Source organism: Octopus bimaculoides, chromosome 2, assembly GCF_046866305.1.
Source record: "Octopus bimaculoides isolate indiv1 chromosome 2, ASM4686630v1, whole genome shotgun sequence".
Lineage (NCBI taxonomy): Eukaryota > Metazoa > Mollusca > Cephalopoda > Octopoda > Octopodidae > Octopus > Octopus bimaculoides.
The window spans coordinates 8,312,040-8,334,759 of NC_142929.1; the positions used below are offsets into that span (position 1 = coordinate 8,312,040).

Here is a 22,720-nt window from a genome sequence, read left to right on the forward strand (position 1 = left end):
GGTAATACCTGTCGGGGTATAGTTTGTAATCGGAAACGAAATAATCATGCATTTTTCTTACATAAAATTCAAACTACTTTACAAGTAATAACAGCCGTGAGCAGAATAGGAAAAGTGGCGATGAGGTCCATGTGAGAAGGCGGATGGTGAAGGAGGTGCTGAATTTCAATAAAAATTCAGTATATAAGGTTTGGAGATATTGGAGAGATTGAGAATTATTATCCATATTAAGACGAAAGAAATAAAAACAACGTTGTGTTTATAGCTGAAGGTCGTTTAGAATGATGAATTATTTGTGTGAAAAATTTTGGAAATGCTGTGTAGACGTCATACGTGAACATCCGTACGTGAACGACGCTCCGACGTAGTCAAGTTTGAGAAGTTTCGCGGAAGAAACAAACGTTGACAAATATATGTACAGATGAATCAAGTGAGAATGCAAGCTGTCAATTTAATAAGGGTTCAATTGCAAATCAGGAGAATTTAGTAACATCCTAACAGTTTTGTTGAAATTGAAATATTCTATAATTGGTGACGAAATAATTTTGTTTGAATTGTTCGCAAAAAATGGAAAGTATTACTTAGTCAAGCTGAAAATCTTACAAAGATTACGATCAACGTGCTATGGAGAAATTGGTTTTGGTCATATTTATTGTTAAATGCAATTACTGTATACTCAAATGAACTGATCACAGAATCCGTTTGAATTTGCCGTTCAAAGAAAATGATATTGAATGATGTAGCAATATTGGACAGGAGAAATTAATAAGTATGTGTGAGAACTGGTTTAAATTAAATAAAGTTGCCGGATTATCCACAAAGAAATGTTTTCTTTGTCAGTAATTGATAGATATTGAGTGAACATGCGGGGACTGATGACAAATTTAAAAACAACGTTTGAAAAAGAATCTATGTTTTAGGGTACATCTGTTAATAATAAAACTTACGGGGTTTAGATGTTGGTGGAGTTGATACAGTTGATGAAGTGAGTGGTGCCATTGTTGTTCTGATAGGGTCTGCAACAGAGAAGAGAAAGCAAAATGTTCGATGGAAGGATCATTTAAATTTCGCTGAAATTGTAAATTTATTACATGCAGTAGAAATCGATGTTAATGTATATAACGATGGAAAAGTTGATATTAACTGCTTACGTTTACAGAGCTTTGCAGAGAGAGACACGAACATATCTTGTAATGGATGGCTTGGCAAAAGTTCAATTTCTACCAAGCTTTCACCATTATGTTGTGGAATGTCTATAGTTCGATCTGGAGTGGATGTCTAATAAATGAAATGAAAATTTAATTGAAATAGTCTTCAACAACATAAAAATTGTGAACATAAAGCAGTTTACCTTTTCAAAGATTCAAATTATACTATAATATGTATAAATAAATATTATCGATTAAGTTAGCAAGAAAAAATCGAATGTTTAAAACGTGACAACCTGGAGCGTTTGAACATTGTATTTTGTAATTCGAAATGGTTTTGTGAATAGAACGAAGAAAAGAACCACTAGTGTATACCTTGATTAGGATTTTTGCCGATGGACGGGATATGAAAACTGTATAGGACTTCACATTCTCGTGTCGAACAAGGCGAATTGAACCTCCGGCATCTAGGTTGGGGCCAATATCTAATGTGATAATCCTCGTGTCATTCGTATTAGTTCCCCATGCAAAACCTGGTCTGATGTCACCGGGATTGCCAATTAACGGATTGAGAGAGATGGCTGTATCTGGGATGAAAGATTCATCATCCATCGCTTCTGATATGTCACACAACACTGTCAAAGAAACAATCACCTCTTGTATAATGAGAAATTAAGTCAAACAGTGATTCTGTTGTATATGTGAAAGAAATGAAACAATAGATTGGCGAGAATTTGTATCCATATAACTCATATTGTGTGGTGGTGGATGGGCTTGGAGAAACTATTGAAGATCCTATTGCTGTGGAGGCAGGTTCTGCATTATAAAATACGCATCGGATAAGGGAATTATAAAAGCCAGAACAGAAAGATACATGATTTATTTTCAAGAATTATGATGCAAATTAGAGACTTATCTGCAGTAATACGAAGCGGAAAGTTATAGGCAATTGATGATTCGTTGTTATGAAGGGTAGGTAATACCTGTCGGGATATAGTTTGTAATCGGAAACGAAATAATCATGCATTTTTCTTACATAAAATTCAAACTACTTTACAAGTAATAACAGCCGTGAGCAGAATAGGAAAAGTGGCGATGAGGTCCATGTGAGAAGGCGGATGGTGAAGGCGGTGCTGAATTTCAATAAAAATTCAGTATATAAGGTTTGGAGATATTGGAGAGATTGAGAATTTTTATCCATATTAAGACGAAAGAAATAAAAACAACGTTGTTTTTATAGCTGAAGGTCGTTTAGAATGATGAATTATTTGTGTGAAAAATTTTGGAAATGCTGTGTAGACGTCATACGTGAACATCCGTACGTGAACGACGCTCCGACGTAGGTGAGTGTGAGAAGTTTCGCGGAAGAAACAAACGTTGACAAATATATGTACAGATGAATCAAGTGAGAATGCAAGCTGTCAATTTAATAAGGGTTCAATTGCAAATCAGGAGAATTTAGTAACATCCTAACAGTTTTGTTGAAATTGAAATATTCTATAATTGGTGACGAAATAATTTTGTTTGAATTGTTCGCAAAAAAATGGAAAGTATTACTTAGTCAAGCTGAAAATCTTACAAAGATTACGATCAACGTGCTATGGAGAAATTGGTTTTGGTCATATTTATTGTTAAATTCAATTACTGTATACTCAAATGAACTGATCACAGAATCCGTTTGAATTTGCCGTCCAAAGAAAATGATATTGAATGATGTAGCAATATTGGACAGGAGAAATTAATAAGTATGTGTGAGAACTGGTTTAAATTAAATAAAGTTGCCGGATTATCCACAAAGAAATGTTTTCTTTGTCAGTGATTGATAGATATTGAGTGAACATGCGGGGACTGATGACAAATTTAAAAACAACGTTTGAAAAAGAATCTATGTTTTAGGGTACATCTGTTAATAATAAAACTTACGGGGTTTAGATGTTGGTGGAGTTGATACAGTTGATGAAGTGAGTGGTGCCATTGTTGTTCTGATAGGGTCTGCAACAGAGAAGAGAAAGCAAAATATTGGATGGAAGGATCATTTAAATTTCGATGAAATTGTAAATTTATTACATGCAGTAGAAATCGATGTTAATGTATATAACGATGGAAAAGTTGATATTAACTGCTTACGTTTACAGAGCTTTGCAGAGAGAGACACGAACATATCTTGTAATGGATGGCTTGGCAAAAGTTCAATTTCTACCAAGCTTTGACCATTATGTTGTGGAATGTCTATAGTTCGATCTGGAGTGGATGCCTAATAAATGAAATGAAAATTTAATTGAAATAGTCTTCAACAACATAAAAATTGTGAACATAAAGCAGTTTACCTTTTCAAAGATTCAAATTATACTATAATATGTATAAATGAATATTATCGATTAAGTTAGCAAGAAAAAATCGAATGTTTAAAACGTGACAACCTGGAGCGTTTGAACATTGTATTTTGTAATTCGAAATGGTTTTGTGAATAGAACGAAGAAAAGAACCACTAGTGTATACCTTGATTAGGATTTTTGCCGATGGACGGGATATGAAAACTGTATAGGACTTCACATTCTCGTGTCGAACAAGGCGAATTGAACCTCCGGCATCTAGGTTGGGGCCAATATCTAATGTGATAATCCTCGTGTCATTCGTATTAGTTCCCCATGCAAAACCTGGTCTGATGTCACCGGGATTGCCAATTAACGGATTGAGAGAGATGGCTGTATCTGGGATGAAAGATTCATCATCCATCGCTTCTGATATGTCACACAACACTGTCAAAGAAAACAATCACCTCTTGTATAATGAGAAATTAAGTCAAACAGTGATTCTGTTGTATATGTGAAAGAAATGAAACAATAGATTGGCGAGAATTTGTATCCATATAACTCATATTGTGTGGTGGTGGATGGGCTTGGAGAAACTATTGAAGATCCTATTGCTGTGGAGGCAGGTTCTACATTATAAAATACGCATCGGATAAGGGAAATATAAAAGCCAGAACAGAAAGATACATGATTTATTTTCAAGAATTATGATGCAAATTAGAGACTTATCTGCAGTAATACGAAGCGGAAAGTTATAGGCAATTGATGATTCGTTGTTATGAAAGGTAGGTAATACCTGTCGGGATATAGTTTGTAATCGGAAACGAAATAATCATGCATTTTTCTTACATAAAATTCAAACTACTTTACAAGTAATAACAGCCGTGAGCAGAATAGGAAAAGTGGCGATGAGGTCCATGTGAGAAGGCGGATGGTGAAGGAGGTGCTGAATTTCAATAAAAATTCAGTATATAAGGTTTGGAGATATTGGAGAGATTGAGAATTTTTATCCATATTAAGACGAAAGAAATAAAAACAACGTTGTTTTTATAGCTGAAGGTCGTTTAGAATGATGAATTATTTGTGTGAAAAATTTTGGAAATGCTGTGTAGACGTCATACGTGAACATCCGTACGCGAACGACGCTCCGACGTAGTCAAGTGTGAGAAGTTTCGCGGAAGAAACAAACGTTGACAAATATATGTACAGATGAATCAAGTGAGAATGCAAGCTGTCAATTTAATAAGGGTTCAATTGCAAATCAGGAGAATTTAGTAACATCCTAACAGTATTGTTGAAATTGAAATATTCTATAATTGGTGACGAAATAATTTTGTTTAAATTGTTCGCAAAAAATGGAAAGTATTACTTAGTCAAGCTGAAAATCATACAAAGATTACGATCAATGTGCTATGGAGAAATTGGTTTTGGTCATATTTATTGTTAAATGCAATTACTGTATACTCAAATGAACTGATCACAGAATCTGTATGAATTTGCGGTCCAAAGAAAATGATATTGAATGATGTAGCAATATTGGACAGGAGAAATTAATAAGTATGTGTGAGAACTGGTTTAAATTAAATAAAGTTGCCGGATTATCCACAAAGAAATGTTTTCTTTGTTAGTGATTGATAGATATTGAGTGAACATGCGGGGTCTGATGACAATTTAGAAACAACGTTTGAAAAAGAATCTATGTTTTAGGGTACTTCTGTTAATAATAAAACTTACGGGGTTTAGATGTTGGTGGAGTTGATACAGTTGATGAAGTAAGTGGTGCCATTGTTGTTCTAATAGGGTCTGCAACAGAGAAGAGAAAGCAAAATGTTCGATGGAAGGATCATTTAAATTTCGCTGAAATTGTAAATTTATTACATGCAGTAGAAATCGATGTTAATGTATATAACGATGGAAAAGTTGATATTAACTGCTTACGTTTACAGAGCTTTGCAGAGAGAGACACGAACATATCTTGTAATGGATGGCTTGGCAAAAGTTCAATTTCTACCAAGCTTTGACCATTATGTTGTGGAATGTCTATAGTTCGATCTGGAGTGGATGCCTAATAAATGAAATGAAAATTTAATTGAAATAGTCTTCAACAACATAAAAATTGTGAACATAAAGCAGTTTACCTTTTCAAAGATTCAAATTATACTATAATATGTATAAATGAATATTATCGATTAAGTTAGCAAGAAAAAATCGAATGTTTAAAACGTGACAACCTGGAGCGTTTGAACATTGTATTTTGTAATTCGAAATGGTTTTGTGAATAGAACGAAGAAAAGAACCACTAGTGTATACCTTGATTAGGATTTTTGCCGATGGACGGGATATGAAAACTGTATAGGACTTCACATTCTCGTGTCGAACAAGGCGAATTGAACCTCCGGCATCTAGGTTGGGGCCAATATCTAATGTGATAATCCTCGTGTCATTCGTATTAGTTCCCCATGCAAAACCTGGTCTGATGTCACCGGGATTGCCAATTAACGGATTGAGAGAGATGGCTGTATCTGGGATGAAAGATTCATCATCCATCGCTTCTGATATGTCACACAACACTGTCAAAGAAAACAATCACCTCTTGTATAATGAGAAATTAAGTCAAACAGTGATTCTGTTGTATATGTGAAAGAAATGAAACAATAGATTGGCGAGAATTTGTATCCATATAACTCATATTGTGTGGTGGTGGATGGGCTTGGAGAAACTATTGAAGATCCTATTGCTGTGGAGGCAGGTTCTGCATTATAAGATACGCATCGGATAAGGGAAATATAAAAGCCAGAACAGAAAGATACATGATTTATTTTCAAGAATTATGATGCAAATTAGAGACTTATCTGCAGTAATATGAAGCGGAAAGTTATAGGCAATTGATGATTCGTTGTTATGAAGGGTAGGTAATACCTGTCGGGGTATAGTTTGTAATCGGAAACGAAATAATCATGCATTTTTCTTACATAAAATTCAAACTACTTTACAAGTAATAACAGCCGTGAGCAGAATAGGAAAAGTGGCGATGAGGTCCATGTGAGAAGGCGGATGGTGAAGGAGGTGCTGAATTTCAATAAAAATTCAGTATATAAGGTTTGGAGATATTGGAGAGATTGAGAATTATTATCCATATTAAGACGAAAGAAATAAAAACAACGTTGTTTTTATAGCTGAAGGTCGTTTAGAATGATGAATTATTTGTGTGAAAAATTTTGGAAATGCTGTGTAGACGTCATACGTGAACATCCGTACGTGAACGACGCTCCGACGTAGGTGAGTGTGAGAAGTTTCGCGGAAGAAAGAAGCATTGACAAATATATGTACAGATGAATCAAGTGAGAATGCAAGCTGTCAATTTAATAAAGGTTCAATTGCAAATCTGGAGAATTTAGTAACATCCTAACAGTATTGTTGAAATTGAAATATTCTATAATTGGTGACGAAATAATATTGTTTTAATGGTTCGCAAAAAATGGAAAGTATTAGTTAGTCAAGCTGAAAATCTTACAAAGATTACGATCAACGTGCTATGGAGAAATTGGTTTTGGTCATATTTATTGTTAAATGCAATTACTGTATACTCAAATGAACTGATCACAGAATCCGTTTGAATTTGCCGTCCAAAGAAAATGATATTGAATGATGTAGCAATATTGGACAGGAGAAATTAATAAGTATGTGTGAGAACTGGTTTAAACTAAATAAAGTTGCCGGATTTTCCACAAAGAAATGTTTTCTTTGTCAGTGATTGATAGATATTGAGTGAACATGCGGGGACTGATGACAAATTTAGAAACAACGTTTGAAAAAGAATCTATGATTTAGGTACTTCTGTTAATAATAAAACTTACGGGGTTTAGTTGTTGGTGGAGTTGATACAGTTGATGGAGTGAGTGGTGCCATTGTTGTTCTGATAGGGTCTGCAACAGAGAAGGGAAGGCAAAATATTGGATGGAAGGATCATTTAAATTTCGCTGAAATTGTAAATTTATTACATGCAGTAGAAATCGATGTTAATGTATATAACGATGGAAAAGTTGATATTAACTGCTTACGTTTACAGAGCTTTGCAGAGAGAGACACGAACATATCTTGTAATGGATGGCTTGGCAAAAGTTCAATTTCTACCAAGCTTTGACCATTATGTTGTGGAATGTCTATAGTTCGATCTGGAGTGGATGTCTAATAAATGAAATGAAAATTTAATTGAAATAGTCTTCAGCTACATAGAAATTGTGAACATAAAGCAGTTTACATTTTCAAAGATTCAAATTATACTATGAATATTATCGATTAAGTTTGCAACAAAAAATCGAATGTTTAAAATGTGACAACTTGGAGCGTTTGAACATTGTATTTTGTAATTCGAAATGGTTTTGTGAATAGAACGAAGAAAACAACCGCTAGTGTATACCTTGATTAGGATTTTTGCTGATGGACGGGATATGAAAACTGTATAGGACTTCACATTCTCGTGTCGAACAAGGCGAATTGAACCTCCGGCATCTAGGTTGGGGCCAATATCTAATGTGATAATCCTCGTGTCATTCGTATTAGTTCCCCATGCAAAACCTGGTCTGATGTCACCGGGATTGCCAATTAACGGATTGAGAGAGATGGCTGTATCTGGGATGAAAGATTCATCATCCATCGCTTCTGATATGTCACACAACACTGTCAAAGAAAACAATCACCTCTTGTATAATGAGAAATTAAGTCAAACAGTGATTCTGTTGTATATGTGAAAGAAATGAAACAATAGATTGGCGAGAATTTGTATCCATATAACTCATATTGTGTGGTGGTGGATGGGCTTGGAGAAACTATTGAAGATCCCATTGCTGTGGCGGCAGGTTCTGCATTATAAATGACGTAATTATAAAATGAACTACAGCAACGTACATGATTTATCTTCAATAAATATGATGCAACTGTAGACTCATTTGCGGCGATATGAAGCGGACAATTAAAAGCAATTGTTGATGCGTTGTTTTGAAGGGTAGGAAATATCTGTCGTCACCGCGTTAGAATAACAAGTTGTTTGTTTAAGTCGCGTCTTTTTTGAGCACGCTTTGATTGTGGAATTGTTGTCTTTTTTATATTGTTCGTTATTGGTATTGTTTTTATTAGTGTTAAAAATTGCTTACGCGACTTGCGCGTAATTGTTTTCGGCTGCTGTTTTTGTACCCATTGGTGGGTGAAAGAATGTAGCTTTCATTATGGAAAACTACGCAAAGACCGCTGTTGTCTGAGGAGGTACGCCGTTGGAAGGGCAGCATATCAAATTAAACATAGAAGAAATAATAAGAAGCGTACAATGTGTTCAAAGAGAGAGAGAGACGCGATAAAGCTAGTCCCTCTGGAGGAAACTGTCATGGTGTACCGCACGGTAGCGGTCGCCACCAACAGAATAGAAGTCCTATCAGTGGATGCTGTGGAAGTATGTCTGGGATCCCGAATAAAAAATGCAATATTTTAAGCAGAAGAAGCAGAAAATACGGCACGGTGCAGGTGAGGTTTGCCACGAATGAAGAGGCGGCTTCCTATTCCACCACTATTCTACGTTCAGACAAAGTAGCGCTGCTGCCCACGTATAGAGGCGGACGCAGTGTTCGAATTCGTATAGGAGGAGTGCTACCAGACATAAAGTCAGAGTGGTTGGTGGCAGCTGTTCTGGCTGTCACCGAGGAGAATCCTGAATTGGGACCATTAGGAAGAACGACCATGTTGAACTGGTGGTGATGCGGTGTCGAGATGTGGTTCTTTGCCTCTTTCGAAGACATACAAGGAATCCCCTACCAAATAGAGATTACGGGAAAAAATTCACTCAAAGTAATTGTTGAGGATCGTCGACCCAATTGTTAAGGATATGGAATGAAAAGGCATTTGATGTCACAATTCTCCAAGCACGAACATCCTCAGAGTGAGAAGATTGTGGAAAAAGAACAAGAAGTGGAAACTGAAGAAAAAATCGAAACAAAGAAAGACGGAGATGGCAAAAGCGATACAAAGTGCGTCAGAGACACAGAAGAAGAAGAAGTAAACACAGAGGAAGACATAACGAAAGCGGCAAAGGAGGGGAGTGACGGGTTTGTCAGTGCCAAAAGTTAAAAAAAGGCGAAATCAAGCGTGCATTCGTAAGGACCAGCAGCAGAAACAGAGAGGACGCCCCCAAAAAGGAAATAATCATGCTGATTTCTTACATGAAAATTAAACTAGTTTACATATAATGTCGTGAAAAGAATACGAAAGATGGTGATGAGGTTTATGTGTGAAGGCGGATGGTGAAGGAGGGGCTGAATTTTAAAGAAAATTCAGAATATAAGGTTTAGAGATATTGGAGAGATTGAGAATTATTATCCATATTAAGACGAAAGAAACGAAAACAACGTCGTTTTTATAGCTGAAGGTCGTTTTGAATGATGAATTATTTGTGTGAAAAATTTTGGAAATGCTGTGTGGACGTCATACGTGAACATCCGTACGTGAACGACGCTCCGACGTAGTCAAGTGTGAGAAGTTTCGCTGAAGAAATAAGCGATGGCAAATATATGTACAGATGAATCAAATGAGAATGCAAGTTGTCAATTGAAAACAAGGACAATTGAGAAACATCTTAACAGTATATAACACAAAAATATCGTCGAAAATGTGAAATATTTAGCAGTTAGGGGCGAGAGAATATTGTTGTAACAGTTCGAAAATAAAAATAACATTAGAATTTCGTCAACTTAAACAGCTTGCAATCCATTACGATCAATGTGCAATGGAGAAATTGGTTTTGGTCACATTTATTGCTAAATGTAATGACTGTATACTCAAATGAACTGATCACAGAAATATCTCTGAAAATGATGTTGAATAAGGTAGCAATATATGACACGATGTGTGAGACATGGTTTAAATTAAATAAACGTGCCGGAGTTTTCACAAAGAAACTCTTTTGTGTCAGTGATTAATGTAAATTGAGTGAACATGCGATGAGTGATCACGACTTGAGAAAGAATGTTAACACACATTTATGCTTAAGGGCAAGTATGTTAATAGTAAAACTCACGTGGTGTAGTTGTCGGTTGAGTTGATGCGGTTGCTGAAGTGACTGGTGCTATTGTTGTGGCAATAGGGTCTGCAATGTCAAATGGAAGGCAAAATATTCAATGCGAGGATCATTTAAATTTACATGAAATTGTAACTAGATTGCATGCGGTAGAAATCGATGTAAATGTATTTAATGATGGGAAATTTGATATAAGCTGCTCACGTTTGCATAGCTTTGCAGAGACAGATACCAACATATCTTGTGTTGGATCGATTGGGAAAAGTTCAATTTCTACCACAGTTTGACCATTATGTTGTGGAATGGCAACTGGTCGTTCTGGAGAGGATTCCTAATAGATGAAAGGTAAAATAAACTGAAATAGTCTAGAACAGCAAGAAAAGATGAACTGTATAATTGGTGATTGTTTTTAGATATCATCAGAAAAAGGTAAATGAAAATCATTAGTTTGTATGTTCCTAAAAAAAATATTTTTTGGTACAATTAGGTAAAGAAAAAAAACTGATATAAATATGAAGAGTAGAAAAACGCTGAAAATTATGCCGTTCGTCTTTTCAATGTTTGAAAGTACCCTATAATATGTAAGAATGACTATTATCGATTAATTTATGAAAATATATCGAACAATTAATATAGGAAATATCATGAGCTATCAAATAGTGAATGGTGTGATTCAAAACATTGCTGTAAATAGAATGACAAAGAAAGGGCCACGAGGGAATACCTGGATTTGTGTTTTTGCAGATGGATGTGATATGGAAACATTATAGGATTTCACGTTGTCGTGTTGAACAAGGCGAATTATAGCGCCAAAATCTAGGTTGGTGCCAATATCTAATGTGATAGTCCTTTTTCTATTCGATTTAGTTATCCATCCAACATCTGGTCTAATGTCACCGGGTTTGCCAACTGGTGGATTGAGAGAGATGGCTGTGTCTGGCATGAAAGATTCATCGTTCATCGATTCTGACAGATCACACAACCCTGACAAATAAAAGAATTGCCTCTTAAATAATGGAAAATTAAGGTAAAGTGTTAATCTGTTATATATAAGGGAAAGAAATGAATCGTCCGATTTAAGAAAAATTGTATGAATATTACTCACATTGAAGAGGGGTTGATGGGCTTGGAAGAAGTTTTGAAGTTGCCATGGCAGTGGAAGGAGATTCTGCATTATAAAATACGCATCGGATGAAGGAAGTATAAAACGAACGACATCAGTTTATACGATTTATATTCAATATTTTTGATGCAATCTAGAGAGACATCGGCAGAGATATAAAGAGGAAAGGTAGCGGCAAATAAAGATGCGTGGATATGGACGAAAATGTTATCGTTGTTTTATATGTAGTAAGAAATGTAATATTGATAGAGATATCTTACCTGAAATTCAAAGGAGTTTGCATAAAATGCTTGTGCTAAGCAGAATAGGAGGGGAAGCGGTTACTTAAACATCAGAAGGATTCTGTTTAATGGGGTGCTTAATTTTAAGAAAAAATACCGTTTTATTTGATCACTTCATAGGCAGTATGTTGGGAAATGATTTTTTTAGTAGAATTACGTATAGAAGAAAACTCACGTGGACTAGTTGTTGGTAGAGATGAAGCTGCTGCTGAAGTGACTGGTGCCGTTGCTGTAGAGATTGGATCTGCAATGTTATATGAAAGGGAAAATATTTGATAGATAGAATTACTTAAATTTCAATGAAATTGGAAAACGAAGTAAAGGCAATTAATGATTAGAAGTTTCATGTAAACTGCTTACGTTTACAAACTTTTGCAGAGACAGATACCAACATATCTTGTGTTGGATCGATTGGGAAAAGTTCAATTTGTACCACGGTTTGACCATTATGTTGTGGAATGGCAACTGTTCGATCTGGCGAAGATTCCTAATAAATGAAAGTTAAAATAAACTGAAATAAACTTGAACAGCAAGAAAAGAGTGACAATTATACAGTTCGTCATTCAATAAGTAAAAGTGTCCCATTATAGTGGGGCTTGACATAACAATAGAAGTACCTTTTATTATAGCATCATAATGTTGAAATATCTATAAAACTTGGGAGAGCTTGTTTCTTTCCATATGTTTTGATTTATTATGAGTGACGCTTAATATGTTTTGCTCACATTGCTGTTTCATTTTAGATATCATCAGAGAAAGGTAATCGAAAGTCTTTAGCATGTACGATGGAAACATATTAGTTTGTAATATAATTACGAAAAAATAAAGTGATATAAACTTATACAGTGAAAATTATACAAGTCGTTTTTTCAATGCCTGAAGAGCCCTATTTAACGTAAGAATGAAGATTATCGATTAATATCTGAAAGCATATCGAACAATTAATATAGGAAATGTCTTGCGCTTTGAAATAGAGAATAATGCGATTCGAGACGTTGCTGTAAATAGAATGACAAAAAAAGGGTCACGCGTGAATACCTGGATTTGTGTTTTTGCAGATGGATGTGATATGGAAACGGCATAGGATTTCACGTTGTCGTGTTGAACAAGGCGAATTATAGCGCCAAAATCTAGGTTGGTGCCAATATCTAATGTGATAGTCCTTTTTCTATTCGATTTAGTTATCCATCCAACATCTGGTCTAATGTCACCGGGTTTGCCAACTGGTGGACTGAGAGAGATGGCTGTGTCTGGCATGAAAGATTCATCGTTCATCGATTCTGACAGATCACACAACCCTGCCAAATAAAAGAATTGCCTCTTAAATAATGCAAAATTAAGGTACAGTGTTAATCTGTTATATATAAGGGAAAGAAATGAATCGTCCGATTTAAGAAAAATTGTATGAATATTACTCACATTGAAGAGGGGTTGATGGGCTTGGAAGAAGTTTTGAAGTTGCCATGGCAGTGGAAGGAGATTCTGCATTATAAAATACGCATCGGATGAAGGAAGTATAAAACGAACGACATCAGTTTATACGATTTATATTCAATATTTTTGATGCAATCTAGAGAGACATCGGCAGAGATATAAAGAGGAAAGGTAGCGGCAAATAAAGATGCGTGGATATGGACGAAAATGTTATCGTTGTTTTATTTGTAGTAAGAAATGTAATATTGATAGAGATATCTTACCTGAAATTCAAAGGAGTTTGCATAAAATGCTTGTGCTAAGCAGAATAGGAGGGGAAGCGGTTACTTAAACATCAGAAGGATTCTGTTTAATGAGGTGCTTAATTTTAAGTATAAATACCGTTTTATTTGATCACTTCATAGGCAGTATGTTGGGAAATGATTTTTTTAGTAGAATTACGTATAGAAGAAAACTCACGTGGACTAGTTGTTGGTAGAGATGAAGCTGCTGCTGAAGTGACTGGTGCCGTTGCTGTAGAGATTGGGTCTGCAATGTTATATGAAAGGGAAAATATTTGATAGATAGAATTACTTAAATTTCAATGAAATTGGAAAACGAAGTAAAGGCAATTAATGATTAGAAGTTTCATGTAAACTGCTTACGTTTACAAACTTTTGCAGAGACAGATACCAACATATCTTGTGTTGGATCGATTGGGAAAAGTTCAATTTGTACCACGGTTTGACCATTATGTTGTGGAATGGCAACTGTTCGATCTGGCGAAGATTCCTAATAAATGAAAGTTAAAATAAACTGAAATAAACTTGAACAGCAAGAAAAGAGTGACAATTATACAGTTCGTCATTCAATAAGTAAAAGTGTCCCATTATAGTGGGGCTTGACATAACAATAGAAGTACCTTTTATTATAGCATCATAATGTTGAAATATCTATAAAACTTGGGAGAGCTTGTTTCTTTCCATATGTTTTGATTTATTATGAGTGACGCTTAATATGTTTTGCTCACATTGCTGTTTCATTTTAGATATCATCAGAGAAAGGTAATCGAAAGTCTTTAGCATGTACGATGGAAAAATATTAGTTTGTAATAGAATTACGAAAAAATATACAGTGAAAATTATACAAGTCGTTTTTTCAATGCCTGAAGTGCCCTATTTAACGTAAGAATGAAGATTATCGATTAATATATGAAAGTATATCGAACAATTAATATAGGAAATGTCTTGCGCTTTGAAATAGAGAATAATGCGATTCGAGACGTTGCTGTAAATAGAATGACAAAAAAAGGGCCACGCGTGAATACCTGGATTTGTGTTTTTGCAGATGGATGTGATATGGAAACGGCATAGGATTTCACGTTGTCGTGTTGAACAAGGCGAATTATAGCGCCAAAATCTAGGTTGGTGCCAATATCTAATGTGATAGTCCTTTTTCTATTCGATTTAGTTATCCATCCAACATCTGGTCTAATGTCACCGGGTTTGCCATCTGGTGGATTGAGAGAGATGGCTGTGTCTGGCATGAAAGATTCATCGTTCATCGATTCTGACAGATCACACAACCCTGACAAATAAAATAATTGCCTCTTAAATAATGGAAAATTAAGGTACAGTGTTAATCTGTTATATATAAGGGAAAGAAATGAATCGTCCGATTTAAGAAAAATTGTATGAATATTACTCACATTGAAGAGGGGTTGATGGGCTTGGAAGAAGTTTTGAAGTTGCCATGGCAGTGGAAGGAGATTCTGCATTATAAAATACGCATCGGATGAAGGAAGTATAAAACGAACGACATCAGTTTATACGATTTATATTCAATATTTTTGATGCAATCTAGAGAGACATCGGCAGAGATATAAAGAGGAAAGGTAGCGGCAAATAAAGATGCGTGGATATGGACGAAAATGTTATCGTTGATTTATTTGTAGTAAGAAATGTAATATTGATAGAGATATCTTACCTAAAATTCAAAGGAGTTTGCATAAAATGCTTGTGCTAAGCAGAATAGGAGGGGAAGCGGTTACTTAAACATCAGAAGGATTCTGTTTAATGGGGTGCTTAATTTTAAGAAAAAATACCGTTTTATTTGATCACTTCATAGGCAGTATGTTGGGAAATGATTTTTTTAGTAGAATTACGTATAGAAGAAAACTCACGTGGACTAGTTGTTGGTAGAGATGATGCTGCTGCTGAAGTGATTGGTGCCGTTGCTGTAGAGATTGGGTCTGCAATGTTATATGAAAGGGAAAATATTTGATAGATAGAATTACTTAAATTTCAATGAAATTGGAAAACGAAGTAAAGGCAATTAATGATTAGAAGTTTCATGTAAACTGCTTACGTTTACAAACTTTTGCAGATACAGATACCAACATATCTTGTGTTGGATCGATTGGGAAAAGTTCAATTTGTACCACGGTTTGACCATTATGTTGTGGAATGGCAACTGTTCGATCTGGCGAGGATTCCTAATAAATGAAAGTTAAAATAAACTGAAATAAACTTGAACAGCAAGAAAAGAGTGACAATTATACAGTTCGTCATTCAATAAGTAAAAGTGTCCCATTATAGTGGGGCTTGACATAACAATAGAAGTACCTTTTATTATAGCATCATAATGTTGAAATATCTATAAAACCTGGAAGAGCTTGTTTCTTTCCATATGTTTTGATTTATTATGAGTTACGCTTAATATGTTTTGCTCACATTGCTGTTTCATTTTAGATATCATCAGAGACAGGTAATCGAAAGTCTTTAGCATGTACGATGGAAAAAAAATTAGTTTGTAATAGAATTACGAAAGAAATAAAGTGATATAAACTTATACGGTGAAAATTATACAAGTCGTTTTTGCAATGCCTGAAGTGCCCTATTTTATGTAAGAATGAAGATTATCGATTAATATATGAAAGCATATCGAACAATTAATATAGGAAATGTCTTGCGCTTTGAAATAGAGAATAATGCGATTCGAGACGTTGTTGTAAATAGAATGACAAAAAAAGGGCCACGAGTGAATACCTGGATTTGTGTTTTTGCAGATGGATGTGATATGGAAACGGTATAGGATTTCACGTTGTCGTGTTGAACAAGGCGAATTATAGCGCCAAAATCTAGGTTGGTGCCAATATCTAATGTGATAGTCCTTTTTCTATTCGATTTAGTTATCCATCCAACATCTGGTCTAATGTCACCGGGATTGCCAACTGGTGGATTGAGAGAGATGGCTGTGTCTGGCATGAAAGATTCATCGTTCATCGATTCTGACAGATCACACAACCCTGCCAAATAAAAGAATTGCCTCTTAAATAATGGAAAATTAAGGTACAGTGTTAATCTGTTATATATAAGGGAAAGAAATGAATCGTCCGATTTAAGAAAAATTGTATGAATATTACTCACATTGAAGAGGGGTTGATGGGCTTGGAAGAAGTTTTGAAGTTGCCGTGGCAGTGGAAGGAGGTTCTGCATTATAAAATACGCATCGGATGAAGGAAGTATAAAACGAACGACATCAGTTTATACGATTTATATTCAATAATTTTGATGCAATCTAGAGAGACATCGGCAGAGATATAAAGAGGAAAGGTAGCGGCAAATAAAGATGCGTGGATATGGACGAAAATGTTATCGTTGTTTTATTTGTAGTAAGAAATGTAATATTGATAGAGATATCTTACCTGAAATTCAAAGGAGTTTGCATAAAATGCTTGTGCTAAGCAGAATAGGAGGGGAAGCGGTTACTTAAACATCAGAAGGATTCTGTTTAATGAGGTGCTTAATTTTAAGAATAAATACCGTTTTATTTGATCACTTCATAGGCAGTATGTTGGGAAATGATTTTTTTAGTAGAATTACGTATAGAAGAAAACTCACGTGGACTAGTTGTTGGTAGAGATGAAGCTGCTGCTGAAGTGACTGGTGCCGTTGCTGTAGAGATTGGGTCTGCAATGTTATATGAAAGGGAAAATATTTGATAGATAGAATTACTTAAATTTCAATGAAATTGGAAAACGAAGTAAAGGCAATTAATGATTAGAAGTTTCATGTAAACCGCTTACGTTTACAAACTTTTGCAGAGACAGATACCAACATATCTTGTGTTGGATCGATTGGGAAAAGTTCAATTTGTACCACGGTTTGACCATTATGTTGTGGAATGGCAACTGTTCGATCTGGCGAGGATTCCTAATAAATGAAAGTTAAAATAAACTGAAATAAACTTGAACAGCAAGAAAAGAGTGACAATTATACAGTTCGTCATTCAATAAGTAAAAGTGTCCCATTATAGTGGGGCTTGACATAACAATAGAAGTACCTTTTATTATAGCATCATAATGTTGAAATATCTATAAAACTTGGGAGAGCTTGTTTCTTTCCATATGTTTTGATTTATTATGAGTGACGCTTAATATGTTTTGCTCACATTGCTGTTTCATTTTAGATATCATCAGAGAAAGGTAATCGAAAGTCTTTAGCATGTACGATGGAAACATATTAGTTTGTAATATAATTACGAAAAAATAAAGTGATATAAACTTATACAGTGAAAATTATACAAGTCGTTTTTTCAATGCCTGAAGAGCCCTATTTAACGTAAGAATGAAGATTATCGATTAATATCTGAAAGCATATCGAACAATTAATATAGGAAATGTCTTGCGCTTTGAAATAGAGAATAATGCGATTCGAGACGTTGCTGTAAATAGAATGACAAAAAAAGGGTCACGCGTGAATACCTGGATTTGTGTTTTTGCAGATGGATGTGATATGGAAACGGCATAGGATTTCACGTTGTCGTGTTGAACAAGGCGAATTATAGCGCCAAAATCTAGGTTGGTGCCAATATCTAATGTGATAGTCCTTTTTCTATTCGATTTAGTTATCCATCCAACATCTGGTCTAATGTCACCGGGTTTGCCAACTGGTGGACTGAGAGAGATGGCTGTGTCTGGCATGAAAGATTCATCGTTCATCGATTCTGACAGATCACACAACCCTGCCAAATAAAAGAATTGCCTCTTAAATAATGCAAAATTAAGGTACAGTGTTAATCTGTTATATATAAGGGAAAGAAATGAATCGTCCGATTTAAGAAAAATTGTATGAATATTACTCACATTGAAGAGGGGTTGATGGGCTTGGAAGAAGTTTTGAAGTTGCCATGGCAGTGGAAGGAGATTCTGCATTATAAAATACGCATCGGATGAAGGAAGTATAAAACGAACGACATCAGTTTATACGATTTATATTCAATATTTTTGATGCAATCTAGAGAGACATCGGCAGAGATATAAAGAGGAAAGGTAGCGGCAAATAAAGATGCGTGGATATGGACGAAAATGTTATCGTTGTTTTATTTGTAGTAAGAAATGTAATATTGATAGAGATATCTTACCTGAAATTCAAAGGAGTTTGCATAAAATGCTTGTGCTAAGCAGAATAGGAGGGGAAGCGGTTACTTAAACATCAGAAGGATTCTGTTTAATGAGGTGCTTAATTTTAAGAAAAAATACCGTTTTATTTGATCACTTCATAGGCAGTATGTTGGGAAATGATTTTTTTAGTAGAATTACGTATAGAAGAAAACTCACGTGGACTAGTTGTTGGTAGAGATGAAGCTGCTGCTGAAGTGACTGGTGCCGTTGCTGTAGAGATTGGGTCTGCAATGTTATATGAAAGGGAAAATATTTGATAGATAGAATTACTTAAATTTCAATGAAATTGGAAAACGAAGTAAAGGCAATTAATGATTAGAAGTTTCATGTAAACCGCTTACGTTTACAAACTTTTGCAGAGACAGATACCAACATATCTTGTGTTGGATCGATTGGGAAAAGTTCAATTTGTACCACGGTTTGACCATTATGTTGTGGAATGGCAACTGTTCGATCTGGCGAAGATTCCTAATAAATGAAAGTTAAAATAAACTGAAATAAACTTGAACAGCAAGAAAAGAGTGACAATTATACAGTTCGTCATTCAATAAGTAAAAGTGTCCCATTATAGTGGGGCTTGACATAACAATAGAAGTACCTTTTATTATAGCATCATAATGTTGAAATATCTATAAAACTTGGGAGAGCTTGTTTCTTTCCATATGTTTTGATTTATTATGAGTGACGCTTAATATGTTTTGCTCACATTGCTGTTTCATTTTAGATATCATCAGAGAAAGGTAATCGAAAGTCTTTAGCATGTACGATGGAAAAATATTAGTTTGTAATAGAATTACGAAAAAATATACAGTGAAAATTATACAAGTCGTTTTTTCAATGCCTGAAGTGCCCTATTTAACGTAAGAATGAAGATTATCGATTAATATATGAAAGTATATCGAACAATTAATATAGGAAATGTCTTGCGCTTTGAAATAGAGAATAATGCGATTCGAGACGTTGCTGTAAATAGAATGACAAAAAAAGGGCCACGCGTGAATACCTGGATTTGTGTTTTTGCAGATGGATGTGATATGGAAACGGCATAGGATTTCACGTTGTCGTGTTGAACAAGGCGAATTATAGCGCCAAAATCTAGGTTGGTGCCAATATCTAATGTGATAGTCCTTTTTCTATTCGATTTAGTTATCCATCCAACATCTGGTCTAATGTCACCGGGTTTGCCATCTGGTGGATTGAGAGAGATGGCTGTGTCTGGCATGAAAGATTCATCGTTCATCGATTCTGACAGATCACACAACCCTGACAAATAAAATAATTGCCTCTTAAATAATGGAAAATTAAGGTACAGTGTTAATCTGTTATATATAAGGGAAAGAAATGAATCGTCCGATTTAAGAAAAATTGTATGAATATTACTCACATTGAAGAGGGGTTGATGGGCTTGGAAGAAGTTTTGAAGTTGCCATGGCAGTGGAAGGAGATTCTGCATTATAAAATACGCATCGGATGAAGGAAGTATAAAACGAACGACATCAGTTTATACGATTTATATTCAATATTTTTGATGCAATCTAGAGAGACATCGGCAGAGATATAAAGAGGAAAGGTAGCGGCAAATAAAGATGCGTGGATATGGACGAAAATGTTATCGTTGATTTATTTGTAGTAAGAAATGTAATATTGATAGAGATATCTTACCTGAAATTCAAAGGAGTTTGCATAAAATGCTTGTGCTAAGCAGAATAGGAGGGGAAGCGGTTACTTAAACATCAGAAGGATTCTGTTTAATGGGGTGCTTAATTTTAAGAAAAAATACCGTTTTATTTGATCACTTCATAGGCAGTATGTTGGGAAATGATTTTTTTAGTAGAATTACGTATAGAAGAAAACTCACGTGGACTAGTTGTTGGTAGAGATGATGCTGCTGCTGAAGTGATTGGTGCCGTTGTTGTAGAGATTGGGTCTGCAATGTTATATGAAAGGGAAAATATTTGATAGATAGAATTACTTAAATTTCAATGAAATTGGAAAACGAAGTAAAGGCAATTAATGATTAGAAGTTTCATGTAAACTGCTTACGTTTACAAACTTTTGCAGATACAGATACCAACATATCTTGTGTTGGATCGATTGGGAAAAGTTCAATTTGTACCACGGTTTGACCATTATGTTGTGGAATGGCAACTGTTCGATCTGGCGAGGATTCCTAATAAATGAAAGTTAAAATAAACTGAAATAAACTTGAACAGCAAGAAAAGAGTGACAATTATACAGTTCGTCATTCAATAAGTAAAAGTATCCCATTATAGTGGGGCTTGACATAACAATAGAAGTACCTTTTATTATAGCATCATAATGTTGAAATATCTATAAAACCTGGAAGAGCTTGTTTCTTTCCATATGTTTTGATTTATTATGAGTTACGCTTAATATGTTTTGCTCACATTGCTGTTTCATTTTAGATATCATCAGAGACAGGTAATCGAAAGTCTTTAGCATGTACGATGGAAAAAAAATTAGTTTGTAATAGAATTACGAAAGAAATAAAGTGATATAAACTTATACGGTGAAAATTATACAAGTCGTTTTTGCAATGCCTGAAGTGCCCTATTTTATGTAAGAATGAAGATTATCGATTAATATATGAAAGCATATCGAACAATTAATATAGGAAATGTCTTGCGCTTTGAAATAGAGAATAATGCGATTCGAGACGTTGTTGTAAATAGAATGACAAAAAAAGGGCCACGAGTGAATACCTGGATTTGTGTTTTTGCAGATGGATGTGATATGGAAACGGTATAGGATTTCACGTTGTCGTGTTGAACAAGGCGAATTATAGCGCCAAAATCTAGGTTGGTGCCAATATCTAATGTGATAGTCCTTTTTCTATTCGATTTAGTTATCCATCCAACATCTGGTCTAATGTCACCGGGATTGCCAACTGGTGGATTGAGAGAGATGGCTGTGTCTGGCATGAAAGATTCATCGTTCATCGATTCTGACAGATCACACAACCCTGCCAAATAAAAGAATTGCCTCTTAAATAATGGAAAATTAAGGTACAGTGTTAATCTGTTATATATAAGGGAAAGAAATGAATCGTCCGATTTAAGAAAAATTGTATGAATATTACTCACATTGAAGAGGGGTTGATGGGCTTGGAAGAAGTTTTGAAGTTGCCGTGGCAGTGGAAGGAGGTTCTGCATTATAAAATACGCATCGGATGAAGGAAGTATAAAACGAACGACATCAGTTTATACGATTTATATTCAATAATTTTGATGCAATCTAGAGAGACATCGGCAGAGATATAAAGAGGAAAGGTAGCGGCAAATAAAGATGCGTGGATATGGACGAAAATGTTATCGTTGTTTTATTTGTAGTAAGAAATGTAATATTGATAGAGATATCTTACCTGAAATTCAAAGGAGTTTGCATAAAATGCTTGTGCTAAGCAGAATAGGAGGGGAAGCGGTTACTTAAACATCAGAAGGATTCTGTTTAATGAGGTGCTTAATTTTAAGAATAAATACCGTTTTATTTGATCACTTCATAGGCAATATGTTGGGAAATGATTTTTTAGTAGAATTACGTATAGAAGAAAACTCACGTGGACTAGTTGTTGGTAGAGATGAAGCTGCTGCTGAAGTGACTGGTGCCGTTGCTGTAGAGATTGGGTCTGCAATGTTATATGAAAGGGAAAATATTTGATAGATAGAATTACTTAAATTTCAATGAAATTGGAAAACGAAGTAAAGGCAATTAATGATTAGAAGTTTCATGTAAACTGCTTACGTTTACAAACTTTTGCAGAGACAGATACCAACATATCTTGTGTTGGATCGATTGGGAAAAGTTCAATTTGTACCACGGTTTGACCATTATGTTGTGGAATGGCAACTGTTCGATCTGGCAAGGATTCCTAATAAATGAAAGTTAAAATAAACTG

At 35.0% G+C, this 22,720-nt stretch overlaps 3 protein-coding genes across 3 annotated transcripts in view; all 3 read right to left on the bottom strand.

Moving 5' to 3' along the window:
- The window catches only part of LOC128247132 (uncharacterized), a 117,383-nt gene extending 113,412 nt beyond the window's left edge, over window positions 1-3,971 (bottom strand). The window contains exons 1-6 of the mRNA XM_089348302.1: window positions 3,648-3,971; window positions 3,276-3,402; window positions 3,072-3,140; window positions 1,413-1,783; window positions 1,152-1,278; window positions 948-1,016 (exon numbers count right to left, since the gene is read on the bottom strand). Coding sequence (XP_089204428.1) covers window positions 948-1,016; window positions 1,152-1,278; window positions 1,413-1,783; window positions 3,072-3,140; window positions 3,276-3,402; window positions 3,648-3,884 — 1,000 coding nt within the window. The 5' untranslated portion in view covers window positions 3,885-3,971. The remainder of the gene's footprint in view (window positions 1-947; window positions 1,017-1,151; window positions 1,279-1,412; window positions 1,784-3,071; window positions 3,141-3,275; window positions 3,403-3,647) is intronic.
- A 123-nt stretch (window positions 3,972-4,094) lies between these two features.
- On the bottom strand, window positions 4,095-6,072 carry LOC149136864 (uncharacterized). Its single transcript, XM_089348303.1, has 5 exons — window positions 5,771-6,072; window positions 5,399-5,525; window positions 5,195-5,263; window positions 4,861-4,946; window positions 4,095-4,256 (listed from the first exon to the last, which is right to left on the bottom strand). The coding sequence occupies exons 1-5, from the start codon at window positions 6,005-6,007 to the stop codon at window positions 4,095-4,097; spliced, it is 681 nt and encodes a 226-aa protein (XP_089204429.1). The 5' UTR covers window positions 6,008-6,072.
- Window positions 6,073-6,217: 145 nt separating this feature from the next.
- Window positions 6,218-22,720, bottom strand: part of LOC128247133 (uncharacterized) — a 102,175-nt gene continuing 85,672 nt past the window's right edge. The window contains exons 96-125 of the mRNA XM_089348304.1: window positions 22,567-22,693; window positions 22,382-22,450; window positions 21,909-21,971; window positions 21,528-21,787; window positions 20,848-20,974; window positions 20,663-20,731; window positions 19,808-20,067; window positions 19,146-19,272; window positions 18,961-19,029; window positions 18,106-18,365; window positions 17,428-17,554; window positions 17,243-17,311; window positions 16,769-16,831; window positions 16,388-16,647; window positions 15,708-15,834; window positions 15,523-15,591; window positions 15,049-15,111; window positions 14,668-14,927; window positions 14,006-14,132; window positions 13,821-13,889; window positions 13,347-13,409; window positions 12,966-13,225; window positions 12,288-12,414; window positions 12,103-12,171; window positions 11,629-11,691; window positions 11,248-11,507; window positions 10,728-10,854; window positions 10,524-10,592; window positions 7,881-8,140; window positions 6,218-6,379 (exon numbers count right to left, since the gene is read on the bottom strand). Of these exons, the coding sequence (XP_089204430.1) occupies window positions 6,218-6,379; window positions 7,881-8,140; window positions 10,524-10,592; window positions 10,728-10,854; window positions 11,248-11,507; window positions 11,629-11,691; window positions 12,103-12,171; window positions 12,288-12,414; window positions 12,966-13,225; window positions 13,347-13,409; window positions 13,821-13,889; window positions 14,006-14,132; window positions 14,668-14,927; window positions 15,049-15,111; window positions 15,523-15,591; window positions 15,708-15,834; window positions 16,388-16,647; window positions 16,769-16,831; window positions 17,243-17,311; window positions 17,428-17,554; window positions 18,106-18,365; window positions 18,961-19,029; window positions 19,146-19,272; window positions 19,808-20,067; window positions 20,663-20,731; window positions 20,848-20,974; window positions 21,528-21,787; window positions 21,909-21,971; window positions 22,382-22,450; window positions 22,567-22,693 (4,125 nt within the window). The remainder of the gene's footprint in view (window positions 6,380-7,880; window positions 8,141-10,523; window positions 10,593-10,727; window positions 10,855-11,247; window positions 11,508-11,628; window positions 11,692-12,102; window positions 12,172-12,287; window positions 12,415-12,965; window positions 13,226-13,346; window positions 13,410-13,820; window positions 13,890-14,005; window positions 14,133-14,667; window positions 14,928-15,048; window positions 15,112-15,522; window positions 15,592-15,707; window positions 15,835-16,387; window positions 16,648-16,768; window positions 16,832-17,242; window positions 17,312-17,427; window positions 17,555-18,105; window positions 18,366-18,960; window positions 19,030-19,145; window positions 19,273-19,807; window positions 20,068-20,662; window positions 20,732-20,847; window positions 20,975-21,527; window positions 21,788-21,908; window positions 21,972-22,381; window positions 22,451-22,566; window positions 22,694-22,720) is intronic.

Coding starts and splice junctions, on each gene's coding strand:
- LOC149136864 (XM_089348303.1), bottom strand. CDS start 6,007: ATGGATGATGAATCTTTCATCCCAGATACAGCCATCTCTCTCAATCCG. Junction 5,526..5,770: donor CGGCAAAAATCCTAATCAAG/GTATACACTAGT, acceptor TTCATTTATTAG/GCATCCACTCCAGATCGAAC. Junction 5,264..5,398: donor CTCTGCAAAGCTCTGTAAAC/GTAAGCAGTTAA, acceptor TCTCTGTTGCAG/ACCCTATTAGAACAACAATG.